The sequence below is a fragment of the Oncorhynchus keta genome, chromosome 33, assembly GCF_023373465.1.
Source record: "Oncorhynchus keta strain PuntledgeMale-10-30-2019 chromosome 33, Oket_V2, whole genome shotgun sequence".
Classification (NCBI taxonomy): Eukaryota; Metazoa; Chordata; class Actinopteri; order Salmoniformes; family Salmonidae; genus Oncorhynchus; species Oncorhynchus keta.
The window spans coordinates 15,701,094-15,715,386 of record NC_068453.1 but is presented as its reverse complement, the minus strand read 5'-3'; the positions used below and the strand labels follow the sequence as shown (position 1 = coordinate 15,715,386).

At 46.3% G+C, this 14,293-nt stretch overlaps 1 protein-coding gene across 2 annotated transcripts in view; it reads left to right on the top strand.

The window, feature by feature from the left end:
• Positions 1-14,293, top strand: part of LOC118365958 (calcium/calmodulin-dependent protein kinase type 1D-like) — a 70,290-nt gene that overhangs the window by 50,834 nt on the left and 5,163 nt on the right. For both annotated transcript variants that reach the window (XM_052492099.1, XM_052492098.1), the window contains exons 4-7: positions 4,794-4,932; positions 5,437-5,563; positions 9,406-9,481; positions 11,306-11,418. In XM_052492099.1, coding sequence (XP_052348059.1) covers positions 4,794-4,932; positions 5,437-5,563; positions 9,406-9,481; positions 11,306-11,418 — 455 coding nt within the window. The remainder of the gene's footprint in view (positions 1-4,793; positions 4,933-5,436; positions 5,564-9,405; positions 9,482-11,305; positions 11,419-14,293) is intronic.

Genomic DNA, 14,293 nt, shown 5'->3' with positions numbered 1-14,293 from the left:
GATCGTGTCTCAATGTAATCAAGGTATGAAATTATTGTTATTTTATTGTAATAATCTCTTTTTTTGGGCTTAGTTGTGGTTCATTTGCAGTGCATCAATTGTTATAATTATGTTCCGGCCCCCCGACCATCCTCTATGACAAAAATTAGGGGGGGGGGGGGGGCGCAAGGAAGAGAAAGGGATGGAGAACGGGACAGAGATGGCAAGAAAGAGCGATACAGAAGCGAGTGAGACCAAATGGAAAGACAATAGTGTGTGAGTGTATGTGTGCACAATTAGTATATGTGCCTACAGTATGGTGTGTGTGTATTGAAAGGGAAGTAGATTTGGCTCCTGTCTGATTGCCATGGTCTCCCTACGCAAATGGTTACGCAACCCTGCAGGATGGTGGCCCATCTCCTCCGTCACTACCACACCGTTATGTCCAGCCAACGTGTGTGTGCTGTCAGCTTAGCCTTTTGCTTGTCATTCCCTGCCACGCTCGTCTCGGCTGGAAAAAACAAGTCACTGTTGGCAGAGAAGAGAGAGAGTGAGAGAAGAGAAAGGGAGAGATGGAGCATGGGGATAGAGAGAGAAAGGGAGAGATAGAGCTTGGGGATAGATAGAGAAAGGGAGAGATGGAGCGTGGGGATAGAGAGAAGAGAAAGGGAGAGATGGGAGAGAGAGCGTGGGGATAGAGAGAGAAAGGGAGAGATGGAGCATGGGGATAGAGAGAGAAAGGGAGAGATGGAGCATGGGGATAGAGAGAGAAAGGGAGAGATGGAGCGTGGGGATAGAGAGAGAAAGGGAGAGATGGAGCGTGGGATAGAGAGAGAAAGGGAGAGATGGAGCATGGGGATAGAGAGAGAAAGGGAGAGATGGAGCGTGGGGATATAGAGAGAAAGGGAGAGCTGGAGCATGGGGATAGAGAGAGAAAGGGAGAGATGGAGCATGGGGATAGAGAGAGAAAGGGAGAGATGAAGAGAAAGGGAGAGATGGAGCATGGGGATAGAGAGAGAAAGGGAGAGATGGAGCATGGGGATAGAGAGAGAAAGGGAGAGATGGAGCATGGGGATAGAGAGAGAAAGGGAGAGATGGAGCGTGGGGATAGAGAGAGAAGAGAAAGGGAGAGATGGGAGAGAGAGCGTGGGGATAGAGAGAGAAAGGGAGAGATGGAGCATGGGGATAGAGAGAGAAAGGGAGAGATGGAGCATGGGGATAGAGAGAGAAAGGGAGAGATGGAGCATGGGGATAGAGAGAGAAAGGGAGAGATGAAGAGAAAGGGAGAGATGGAGCATGGGGATAGAGAGAGAAAGGGAGAGATGGAGCATGGGGATAGAGAGAGAAAGGGAGAGATGGAGCATGGGGATAGAGAGAGAAAGGGAGAGATGGAACGTGGGGATATAGAGAGAAAGGGAGAGCTGGAGCATGGGGATAGAGAGAGAAAGGGAGAGATGGAGCGTGGGGATATAGAGAGAAAGGGAGAGCTGGAGCATGGGGATAGAGAGAGAAAGGGAGAGATGGAGCATGGGGATAGAGAGAGAAAGGGAGAGATGAAGAGAAAGGGAGAGATGGAGCATGGGGATAGAGAGAGAAAGGGAGAGATGGAGCATGGGGATAGAGAGAGAAAGGGAGAGATGGAACGTGGGGATATAGAGAGAAAGGGAGAGCTGGAGCATGGGGATAGAGAGAGAAGGGAGAGATGAAGAGAAAGGGAGAGATGGAGCATGGGGATAGAGAGAGAAAGGGAGAGATGGAGCGTGGGGATAGAGAGAGAAGGGAGAGATGAAGAGAAAGGGAGAGATGGAGCATGGGGATAGAGAGAGAAAGGGAGAGATGGAGTGTGGGGATAGAGAGAGAGAAGGGAGAAAGGGAGAGATGGAGCATGGGGATAGAGAGAGAAAGGGAGAGATGGAGTGTGGGGATAGAGAGAGAGAAGGGAGAGATGAAGAGAAAGGGAGAGATGGAGCATGGGGATAGAGAGAGAAAGGGAGCGATGGAGTGTGGGGATAGAGTTAGAAGGGAGAGATGAAGAGAAAGGGAGAGATGGAGCATGGCGATAGAGAGAGAAAGGGAGAGATGGAGCGTGGGGATAGAGAGAAAGGGAGAGATGGAGCATGGGGATAGAGAGAAAGGGAGAGATGGAGCGTGGGGATAGAGAGAAAGGGAGAGATGGAGCGTGGGGATAGAGAGAAAGGGAGAGATGGAGCGTGGGGATAGAGAGAAAGGGAGAGATGGAGCGTGGGGATAGAGAGAAAGGGAGAGATGGAGCGTGGGGATAGAGAGAAAGGGAGAGATGGTGCATGGGGATAGAGAGGAAAAGGGAGAGATGGAGCGTGTGGAGAGAGAGAAAGGGAGAGATGGAGCGTGGGGAGAAGGGCGAGATGGAGCGTGGGGAGAAGGGCGAGATGGAGCGTGGGGATAGAGAGAGAGAAGAGAAAGGGAGAGATGGAAGAGAGGGAGAGATGGAGCGTGGGGATAGAGAGAGAAGAGAAAGGGAGAGATGGAGCTTGGGGATAGAGAGAGAAGAGAAAGGGAGAGATGGAGCTTGGGGATAGAGAGAGAAGAGAAAGGGAGAGATGGAGCTTGGGGATAGAGAGAGAAGAGAAAGGGAGAGATGGAGCTTGGGGATAGAGAGAGAAGAGAAAGGGAGAGATGGAGCTTGGGGATAGAGAGAAGAGAGGGAGAGATGGAGCTTGGGGATAGAGAGAAGAGAGGGAGATGGAGCGTGGGGATAGTGAGAGGGAGGAAGGAGAGAAAGGGCAAGAGAGAGCGGAGCGGATTAGCAATTAATTTCTTATCTCCTTTTTTCAGAGACTTCCTTAGAATGTAACTTTCTTCCTGCTCTTATTTGATCTGTCACTGTGACGATGCCCCCCAGATTCACACTCACTCCGCCAATGTGTGTGTGCATGTGATATTTTGTTTGTGTATTCAATATTCATCCAATGCAAATCTCTGCAGTTTTAGAGAGAAATATATTTGACCCTATGCTCATTCTCCATCAATCTCCCTCAGTGCAGCAACGAGAGGTGCAGTGAACCTGGTTGTTCTTGTGTAGTATATAGGTTATTATTTTATATTGATAGTTATGTTTGTATCTTATGGCGGTTAAGGTTAGAATTGAGATTGAATTAAGCTGATCCAAGATCAGTATTTAGGTTCAGAGAGTAACTAGAAGACAATAAGAGATCTAGTTGGTCTGTTTTAGGTTCAGTGTGTGGGTTAATATGAATACCAGTAATGATCATGGTTACAGCTCCCCCATGGGGATCAGAGGAGAGGAGCAGCCCCTCAGGCTCCTGCTGCAGAATCTGTCAACTCAGTACTGAGGAAGAAGGCACAGTACATCTGCCTCCCAAACGCCATACACAGAGAGAGGAGGGACTTTATTGGGTCAATATGAAAGCACTAACATCAGCACTAACATCAGCGGATCAAAACAGTACTTGTTGTCACCGCTGATTCCTGGTAGCCCTTGGCGTGACATGGCATGGCCTTCTATTGAAGGTCAGCTGTCTGTTTATCAATATAGTGTTTATAGAAGGACTGCAGCCAGATGCCTTCAGGGGACATGTCAAACATGAGAGCGCGAGACAACAGAAACAGTCGATGGGGTCAATACAGGAACCAGGAGAGGGAGCTGTGTACCTATGGAAATGCAAAATGTCCTTCCTCCGTTGTTTCCATATTGTGCTTGTCAATACCAAGAGAGACAGTCATGAGAGACAGATTCTACCTCTTTAATGTTCTTACCGTACATACTAGGCATTTTAATGTATCTCTTTGTTCTAACGCATGTTAAACCTAATATAGAGTCATTTGACTTAAACATTTAAAAAATGTATCCCTATCTCCTCCCTTCCTCCCTCAGAACTAGTCTTTAAGGGACTGTGGCATCTTTAGAGATGAGTGGTTGGCTACTCCCCCTTGTGGTGGAATGTGACAGAAAGATGCTTTACCCTGACAGACCTACAGTGTTACATGGGTTCTCTGCAGTGAAACGAAGTGATGACACCCTGCTCACATACAGCGGAGTGCCACTAAGCTAATGACCAGTGCACTGAGCTGTTCTACTAGTGGCAGACCCAGGATCAGTTTACCCTTTCCATAACCATAAGGGACGGCCGGACATACTACAAATCTGCCCTTAGATCAGTGCTTAGCAGCCATCTATACTGCCCTGTGCCAGTTGGCTGTAGAGGACTGAGGAAAGTTATGGGATGTTCAGCTTCTGGCCTGTGGCTGTTCTGGCACTTTAAAAACCCCATAATCTGGCTAAGAGTCTTAAAACAAACCTGTAAAACAGCAAGGGCACCGTCTGACACACACACACACACACAGTCTGAAGCTTAACTATCCTCCACGGTGTGAATCTATGGTCCGGGAAATATGAGGCACCTTTTTCCTCAGTTTCTTTTAGATTTGGTATCCCTCCCATCTCCTGTCCTGTCTCTCTGCTACAGTTCTCCCTATACAGTTAGTTTTAGACTGTATGGTGCACTTTGATTGGTTGTGATAGTATAGAGCATGAAGGGATAAGTTTAGTGGCACAGAGGGTTGGAATGGGTCAAAGCACTCCCCACTGTGGGGTACACACACACACACACACACACACACACACACACACACACACACACACACACACACACACACACACACACACGGTTGAATGGAGGCAGATTCGTGTAGCTCATAAATGAAGTCTCAGTGGATCTGTCTCATAACAGGTTCCCTCCAGATGTGTGCCTGCGTGTGTGCACATCTGTTTTACTTACCTCGTTTACTGACCGCCTCTCTGTCTGTGTCTACAGAGTGTCGGGGGGTGAGTTGTTTGACCGTATCGTGGAGAAGGGGTTCTACACAGAGAAAGATGCCAGTACGCTCATTAGACAAGTGCTAGACGCTGTCGACTACCTCCACAAGTTGGGCATCGTCCACAGAGACCTGAAGGTGATGGTGACACACAAGCTTGCACTCCCCTCCCTCTCTCCCATCACACACACACACAATCACACTGAAACACACACACTGAAGCACAGACACAAAAACCCTGTCTACTCTCCCCTGCATCTCGACATGTGCGGATCACTTGTGTTTTATGGACCATGATTCATTGCGGTGATGTGCTGCAGCATGCGTTTGTGATTTAGGCCACTCAGCGGGTCACAACACGCAATGGCTTCTGGGAAATACACCACCGAGCGGAATCGCCTGAGAGAGAGGAGTACGGTCATACGGCTTCATAAAACAGACAGCAACATAACTGTATTGTGTGGTCGTTTAAAGCCTACCTAACAAATTATTACGATTTTATATCTACAGTATGTTCAGGGTATGTATGTAAGTAAACAGATCAAAGGATGGGAGAGCTCAGTTTGAGTGATAGAGGGAGAGTGTTAATCACAATCTATTTCTCCATCTCTCTCTCTCTCTCTCTCCGTCCTCTCTTCCCAGCCAGAGAACCTGCTGTATTTTAACCCCCAGGACGAGTCTAAGATCATGATCAGTGATTTTGGTCTGTCCAAGATGGAGGGCAGTGGGGACGTCATGTCGACCGCGTGCGGCACACCGGGATACGTGGGTAAGAGATGCCTCGCCACCCCTTAATCTTAAATATCCTGACTTAGAAGTTAATGCCACATATTAATATACCTTGTGTCGTTGGCTACTGAAATGTTAATACTGGAAGCAAATGAAAACCTTTTAGGTTTTTAAGATACCATCCTTTGCAAAAGTCGTATGCTACATTGTGTTCACTCTTACTGAGTGTGATGCCATCACTGTGCTTCACAGTGACACACTTTATAATATAGTATAGTGTAGGATAAATCACACTGCTTTAATTATGTGTCTGCAATGGGAGAGGGCGCATCTGTGTGCCGCTCACACACACAGAGACATCCTGCCTCTGGAGTAAGAAGCTCTTATCACACGCTGACAGACCCTGCCCCCAGTCGCCTGCTTTCCCCTTTTTAACAGAGCGACTGAGTCAGAGAGTCAACATGGCGGGGCGCTCTACTGCAGTGCACTACGCGCCAGACGACTGCCATCCCTGTGTCAGACATGGGGATTTATATACTGCATCCCTGACAGTGTGCGTGCATGATTTTTCATCTCAGCGGAGTGTGTGAGAGACAGATGTTTTACATTATTTCCATGACAGATCCTTTCATGTTGACGTGTAGGACAGTACCTCTGGTAGTCAGACACTCTGAAGACTCATCATGTTGACTTGTAGGACAGTACCTCTGGTAGTCAGACACTCTGAAGACTCATCATGTTGACTTGTAGGACAGTACCTCTGGTAGTCAGACACTCTGAAGACTCATCATGTTGACTTGTAGGACAGTACCTCTGGTAGTCAGACACTCTGAAGACTCATCATGTTGACTTGTAGGACGGTACCTCTGGTAGTCAGACACTCTGAAGACTCATCATGTTGACTTGTAGGACAGTACCTCTGGTAGTCAGACACTCTGAAGACTCATCATGTTGACTTGTAGGACAGTACCTCTGGTAGTCAGACACTCTGAAGACTCATCATGTTGACGTGTAGGACAGTGCCTCTGGTAGTCAGACACTCTGAAGACTCATCATGTTGACTTGTAGGACAGTACCTCTGGTAGTCAGACACTCTGAAGACTCATCATGTTGACTTGTAGGACAGTACCTCTGGTAGTCAGACACTCTGAAGACTCATCATGTTGACGTGTAGGACAGTGCCTCTGGTAGTCAGACACTCTGAAGACTCATCATGTTGACTTGTAGGACGGTACCTCTGGTAGTCAGACACTCTGAAGACTCATCATGTTGACGTGTAGGACAGTACCTCTGGTAGTCAGACACTCTGAAGACTCATCATGTTGACGTGTAGGACAGTGCCTCTGTAGTCAGACACTCTGCCTCTGGTAGTCAGACACTCTGAAGACTCATCATGTTGACGTGTAGGACAGTGCCTCTGGTAGTCAGACACTCTGAAGACTCATCATGTTGACTTGTAGGACAGTACCTCTGGTAGTCAGACACTCTGAAGACTCATCATGTTGACTTGTAGGACAGTACCTCTGGTAGTCAGACACTCTGAAGACTCATCATGTTGACGTGTAGGACAGTGCCTCTGGTAGTCAGACACTCTGAAGACTCATCATGTTGACGTGTAGGACAGTACCTCTGGTAGTCAGACACTCTGAAGACTCATCATGTTGACGTGTAGGACAGTACCTCTGGTAGTCAGACACTCTGAAGACTCATCATGTTGACTTGTAGGACAGTACCTCTGGTAGTCAGACACTCTGAAGACTCATCATGTTGACTTGTAGGACAGTACCTCTGGTAGTCAGACACTCTGAAGACTCATCATGTTGACTTGTAGGACAGTGCCTCTGGTAGTCAGACACTCTGAAGACTCATCATGTTGACGTGTAGGACAGTACCTCTGGTAGTCAGACACTCTGAAGACTCATCATGTTGACTTGTAGGACAGTACCTCTGGTAGTCAGACACTCTGAAGACTCATCATGTTGACTTGTAGGACAGTACCTCTGGTAGTCAGACACTCTGAAGACTCATCATGTTGACTTGTAGGACAGTACCTCTGGTAGTCAGACACTCTGAAGACTCATCATGTTGACTTGTAGGACAGTACCTCTGGTAGTCAGACACTCTGAAGACTCATCATGTTGACGTGTAGGACGGTGCCTCTGGTAGTCAGACACTCTGAAGACTCATCATGTTGACTTGTAGGACAGTACCTCTGGTAGTCAGACACTCTGAAGACTCATCATGTTGACTTGTAGGACAGTACCTCTGGTAGTCAGACACTCTGAAGACTCATCATGTTGACTTGTAGGACAGTACCTCTGGTAGTCAGACACTCTGAAGACTCATCATGTTGACTTGTAGGACGGTACCTCTGGTAGTCAGACACTCTGAAGACTCATCATGTTGACTTGTAGGACAGTGCCTCTGGTAGTCAGACACTGAAGACTCATCATGTTGACTTGTAGGACAGTGCCTCTGGTAGTCAGACACTCTGAAGACTCATCATGTTGACTTGTAGGACAGTGCCTCTGGTAGTCAGACACTCTGAAGACTCATCATGTTGACTTGTAGGACAGTGCCTCTGGTAGTCAGACACTCTGAAGACTCATCATGTTGACTTGTAGGACAGTGCCTCTGGTAGTCAGACACTCTGAAGACTCATCATGTTGACTTGTAGGACAGTGCCTCTGGTAGTCAGACACTCTGAAGACTCATCATGTTGACGTGTAGGACGGTGCCTCTGGTAGTCAAACACTCTGAAGACTCATCATGTTGACTTGTAGGACGGTACCTCTGGTAGTCAGACACTCTGAAGACTCATCATGTTGACGTGTAGGACGGTGCCTCTGGTAGTCAGACACTCTGAAGACTCATCATGTTGACGTGTAGGACGGTGCCTCTGGTAGTCAAACACTCTGAAGACTCATCATGTTGACGTCTTATCTGCCGGGTCCTATCCACGCTCCTACATCGACACGCATGTCAGTTAGCAGACACTTGTTTAAGCTTATCCATAGGGAACTGTAGCCGGTGTACTGTAGGCCAGCTAAACAACACCTTACTAGTTAATGACATTGGAACTGTCCCATCCACATGACATTGGCTTTAAATGCTCAGACACTCTTTTGTTCTCCTTCCTCATCCCTCTATCCAACAATCTTGTGAGATGAGGCCACTGCACTTTTTGTCCCTCCATCCCACCCTCCCCATCTGCTGTGGGCTGCTGTAGGCCTTTTCCATTCTAAGAGGCTGTAATGTGATGGTTGCTGCATTAGAAATGCTGCTAAATATAGCAGGTCCTGGATGATGGCATTGAGAAGCTTGCATTCCTGAGGTATGAATAGCCCAGGGTTAGTGCCTGGGATGGCTGAATTAAGACCAGACTCTGTGGTTTGGACAGGCCCACCGTCAGAGTGGACACACACACACACACACACACACACACACACACACACACACGTTGGCCATATTGTTAAAGGAGATACGTACCACACACGCTCAGCCCAGCACAAGTTAAAAATTTGCGTGTCCGACTGTGTGTGTGAGTCTATGCTTGTGACTGTGTGTGTGTTTCCTGTTCCGTAATCTGTATTTACCTCAATCTTTGATTTTGTCCTGTCTGGCGGCTGTTGTTTCGGTGATATCAGTTTTATTTTGTCTGGGCCGTTATCATTGATTAGTCTGGACAGGCTTCTCTGTCTCTAATCGCCCACGGAGAGGGGGTGTCACAGCCTCTGATAGGATGAGCTCCAGCTCTGGGCTCGACAGCAGGGTAATCCAGGACGGAGAACATGTCTCTATGTCCGTCTCTCTCCATCTCTGACTGTCTCCAGTTATGTCATCAAAGTCACATATCTCTCTCTGTCTCTGTCTCTCTCTCAGCTCCAGAGGTTCTTGCTCAGAAGCCCTACAGTAAGGCAGTGGACTGCTGGTCCATCGGAGTCATTGCATACATCCTGTAAGTATTTACAGTCTATTGTACAACTCCTACAGACATGTTATGTGTTCCCATACCCAGTCAATGCCATGAGGGCAGAATTCCCAGCTTTATATTGAGGGCCTTGGTTTGGATCCTTGGTCACTCTGTGATTTTCATGTCTTCTAGAGTGCAGATGCATTTCACAAGTTCACACAAGTTTGACTTATTGTGTGTGTGCGTGGATGTTTGTGTTTTGTAATGGCCATTAATGGAGAATGACACAACATCATACCTCTCTCTTTCCTTTCATCAGACCCAGATGTTAGTCTGCTACACTCTGCTCTGTTCAGTCACCATGTATGGACATAGTGCTTCTGAGGAGAAAAAACAGACTTTTCAACATGTCTCTTTTGTTTTTCATTTGTCTTTCACCCCTCTGTCTGTGTGTGGACAACCTCTGAGTCAGAGCTGATTTAGCGCTGTGTGTGTTTCAGCTCTCGCTGACTGAGTTCCAGACGTATGTGTGTGTTTAGGGGTTAGAGTTCAGGGTTAGGGACAGGGAGAATAGGGGTAATAGAACAATAAAGGCTGTGAGAACGAGAGAAAGGTGTGCCTTACCTCAGTCATTAGAGCATCAGTGCAAATCTTCCTCATCCCCTGAAAACGTTCCTAATTTTTGCTCCTCTCTCCCTTTCTGTGTTGTTCTTGGCTCTCAATGGTTTGTCGCAAGATGAGCTCTGTGATGTGCAAAGCAGGCTCTGCCCTCTGGTTCTCTCTCATCCTTCCCCTCTCCCCTTGTTCCTTCTCCCGCCCCAATTGTTCAGACATCCTCTGTTCTCTGTTTTCACCTGTTTATATACATCTCTGTCTGTTTATTGATGTAGCTGTTATGTAACTCTCCATGCTTACACAGCTTTGGATATAAGGATCACTTGGTGTCACTAGGGTCCTTAGAGGTGTGTGTGTGTGTGTGTGTGTGTGTGTGTGTGTGTGTGTGTGTGTGTGTGTGTGTGTGTGTGTGTGCGCGTGCGCTCCTGTCACCTCTACACATGTGAGCGAGGAGAAATAATGGTCTGAGAAACAGCGTTCACACAGTCAGTCAGTCCAGCTGGTGGATTAAACTGTGAATGTTTGTATATATTCAATAAGTAGTCCTCAAACATCCTTGTGAATAGCCTAGGCAATATTAAATTAGACCAAATATGTGTTTAGAGTTCAAGTAAATACATGAAATCCAAGAATATGCCGTTCTGGATGGTAGACCCCTGATGTTTCCACAGTGAGTTCCCAGTGATCAGTGAGCTACTTCCGTGTTGTCATTTAGCCATTAGCACCATTAGAACAGGCCTCGGACCTCGTTAGCCGATCCTGAGCACCCCAACACAATCCGGCTTGGCATGCCTGGTTGGGCCTCTCCTCAGGTGTGAAGCGATCGCATCAGGTGGAATAAATAATCGCTCGGGCTCCTGCGGGGGAATGACGTTCAAGTCTTTTAACCAAATGTGAAAGCACAAAAACAAAAAAGCTCATTGCGACCACATCAGGCAGAACAGAGTTCGATGGAAAAAGGCATTTTAATGAGGTTTGATCATAATGGCGGCTAATGTTTTCTATGGAAATCGTTTTGCCACTTGAAGAAGTTCAATTAGTCCAGAATTAGGTTAGGAGAGCAGGCAGAGAAAAGGTTTCGGATACATTACATTAACCTTGTCAGTTTATTGTTATCAATTGAATAGTTGTTTAAGCATGTATCTCATTAATGCTCATGGTATTCTATTATCATCTTAAAAGTAAACTATTCCCTGAAGTAGGAAGTGAATGCATGTGTTAACTTTTATGAGCTCACTTCCTGTCTGTCTGCAGGTTGTGTGGCTATCCTCCATTCTATGATGAAAATGACTCCAAGCTCTTTGAGCAGATCCTCAAAGCAGACTACGAGTTTGATGCACCGTACTGGGACGACATATCTGATTCAGGTAAGCTGTGGGTGATGGAGTGAGGATCCCCTTCAGACAGAGCACCTTCCTCCTCTTCCACCTCCCACCTGGCACATATGGACACCACACCACCATGGCTACTTTCTCTATGCTGTGATGTCGTCCTCTTGGAATTTGTGTATTGTCAAATCACATTTTATTGGTCACATACACGTGGGTAGCAGATGACATTGCGAGTGTAGCGAAATGCTTCTAGATCTGACAGTGCAGCAGTATCTAACAGGTAATATCTAACAATTCCACAACAAAACCTAATACACACAATCTAGTAAAGGAATGGGATGAAAACATATAAGTATAAAATATATGATTATAATTATATGGATGAGCAGTGACAGAGCAGCTAAGATGCAGTAGATAGTAAAGAATAGATACAGTTGAAGTTGGAAGTTTACATAACTTAGGTTGGATTCATCAAAACTCGTTTATCAACCACTACACAAATGTCTTGTGTAGTGGTTGATTTGTTAAACTATAGTTTTGGCAAGCTGGTTAGGATATCTACTTTGTGCATGACACAAGTAATTTCTCCAACAATTGTTTACAGACAGTTTATTTCACTGTATCACAATTCCAGTGGGTCAGAAGTTTACATACACTAAATTGACTGTGCTTTTACACAGCTTGGGAAATACCAGAAAATTATGTCATGGCTTTAAAAGCTTCTATTAGGCTAATTGACATAATTTGAGGAAATTGGAATTGTACCTGTGGATGTGTTTCAAGGCCTTACCTTCAAACTCAGTGCCTCTTTGCTTGATATCATGGGAAAATCATAAGAAATCAGCCAAGATCTCAGAAAGAAAATTGTAGACCTCCACAAGTCTGGTTCATCCTTAGGAGCAATTTCCAAATGCCTGAAGGTACCACGTTCATCTGAACAAACAATAGTACGCAAGTATAAACACCATGGGACCTCGCAGCCGTCATACGAAAAGTGCAAATCATTCCCAGAACAACAGCAAAGGACCTTGTAAAGATTCCGGAGGAAACCGGTACAAAAGTATCTATATCCACAGTAAAACAAGTCCTATATCGACATAAAGTGAAAGTCCGCTCAGTAAGGAAGAAGCCACTGCTCCAAAACCGCCATGTTAGCCAGACTATGGTTTGCAACTGCACATGGTGACAAAGATCGTACTTTTTGGTAATAATGACCATCGTTGTGTTTGGAGGAAAAAGGGGGAGGCTTGCAAGCCGAAGAACACCATCCCAACCGTTAAGCACATTGGTGGCAGCATCATGTTGTGGGGGTGCTTTGCTGCAGGAGGGACTGGTGCACTACACAAAATAGATGGCTTTGTGAGGTAGGAAAATTATGTGGATATATTGAAGCAACATCTCAAGACATCAGTCAGGAAGTTAAAGCTTGGTTCCAAATGGTTCTTCCAAATTTACAATGACCCCAAGCATACTTCCAACGTTGTGGCAAAATGGCTTAAGGACAACAAAGTCAAGGTATTGGAGTGGCCATCACAAAGCCCTGACCTCAATCCTATTGAAAATTTGTGGGAAGAACTGAAAAAGCGTGTGCGAGCAAGGAGGCCTCAAAACCTGACTCAGTTACACCAGCTCTATTAGGAGGAATGGGTCGAAACGTATTGTGGGAAGCTTGTGGAAGGCTACCTGAAACATTTTTAATATTTTTATTTCACCTTTATTTAACCAGGTAGGCTAGTTGAGAACAAGTTCTCATTTGCAACTGCGACCTGGCCAAGATAAAGCATAGCAGTGTGAACAGACAACAGAGTTACACATGGAGTAAACAATTAACAAGTCAATAACACAGTAGGAAAAGAAGAGCGTCTATATACATTGTGTGCAAAAGGCATGAGGAGGTAGGCGAATAATTACAATTTTGCAGATTAACACTGGAGTGATAAATGATCAGATGGTCATGTACAGGTAGAGATATTAGTGTGCAAAAGAGCAGAAAGGTAAATAAATAAAAACAGTATGGAGATGAGGTAGGTAAAATTGGGTGGGCTATTTACCGATAGACTATGTACAGCTGCAGCGATCGGTTAGCTGCTCAGATAGCAGATGTTTGAGGTTGGTGAGGGAGATAAGTCTCCAACTTCAGCGATTTTTGAGATTTGTTCCAGTCACAGGCAGCGGCGTCCCGTCAGGAAGTCCAGGACCCAGTTGCACAGGGTGGGGTCAAGACCCAGGGACTCTAACTTAATGATGAGTTTGGAGGGTACTATGGTGTTGAATGCTGAGCTGTAGTCAATGAACATAATTCTTAGATAGGTATGTATGCCTCTTGTCCAGACGGGATAGGGCAGTGTGATGGTGATTGCATCATCTGTGGACCTATTGGGGCGGTAAGCAAATTGGAGTGGGTCTAGGGTGTCAGGTAGGGTGGAGGTGATATGATCCTTGACTTGTCTCTCAAAGCACTTCATGATGACCGAAGTGAGTGCTACGGGGCGATAGTCATTTAGTTTAGTTACCTTAGCTTTCTTGGGAACAGGAACAATGGTGGCCATACTGAAGCATGTGGGGACAGCAGACTGGTATAGGGATGGATTGGATATGTCCGTAAACACACCAGCCAGCTGGTCTGCGCATGCTCTGAGGACGCGGCTTGGGATGCCGTCTTTGCCGGCAGCCTTGCGAGGGTTTTACTCACGTCGGCCACGGAGAAGGAGAGCCCACAGTCTTTGGTAGCGGGCCGTGTCGGTGGTTCTGTATTGTCCTGGAATCGTGCAAAGAAGTTGTTTAATTTGACTGGAAGCAAGACGTTGACGTCCGTGATGGGGCTGGTTTTCTTGTCGTCATCCGTGATTGTCTGTAGACCCTGCCACATACGTCCGTGTTTGAGCCGTTGAATTGCGACTCCACTTTGTCT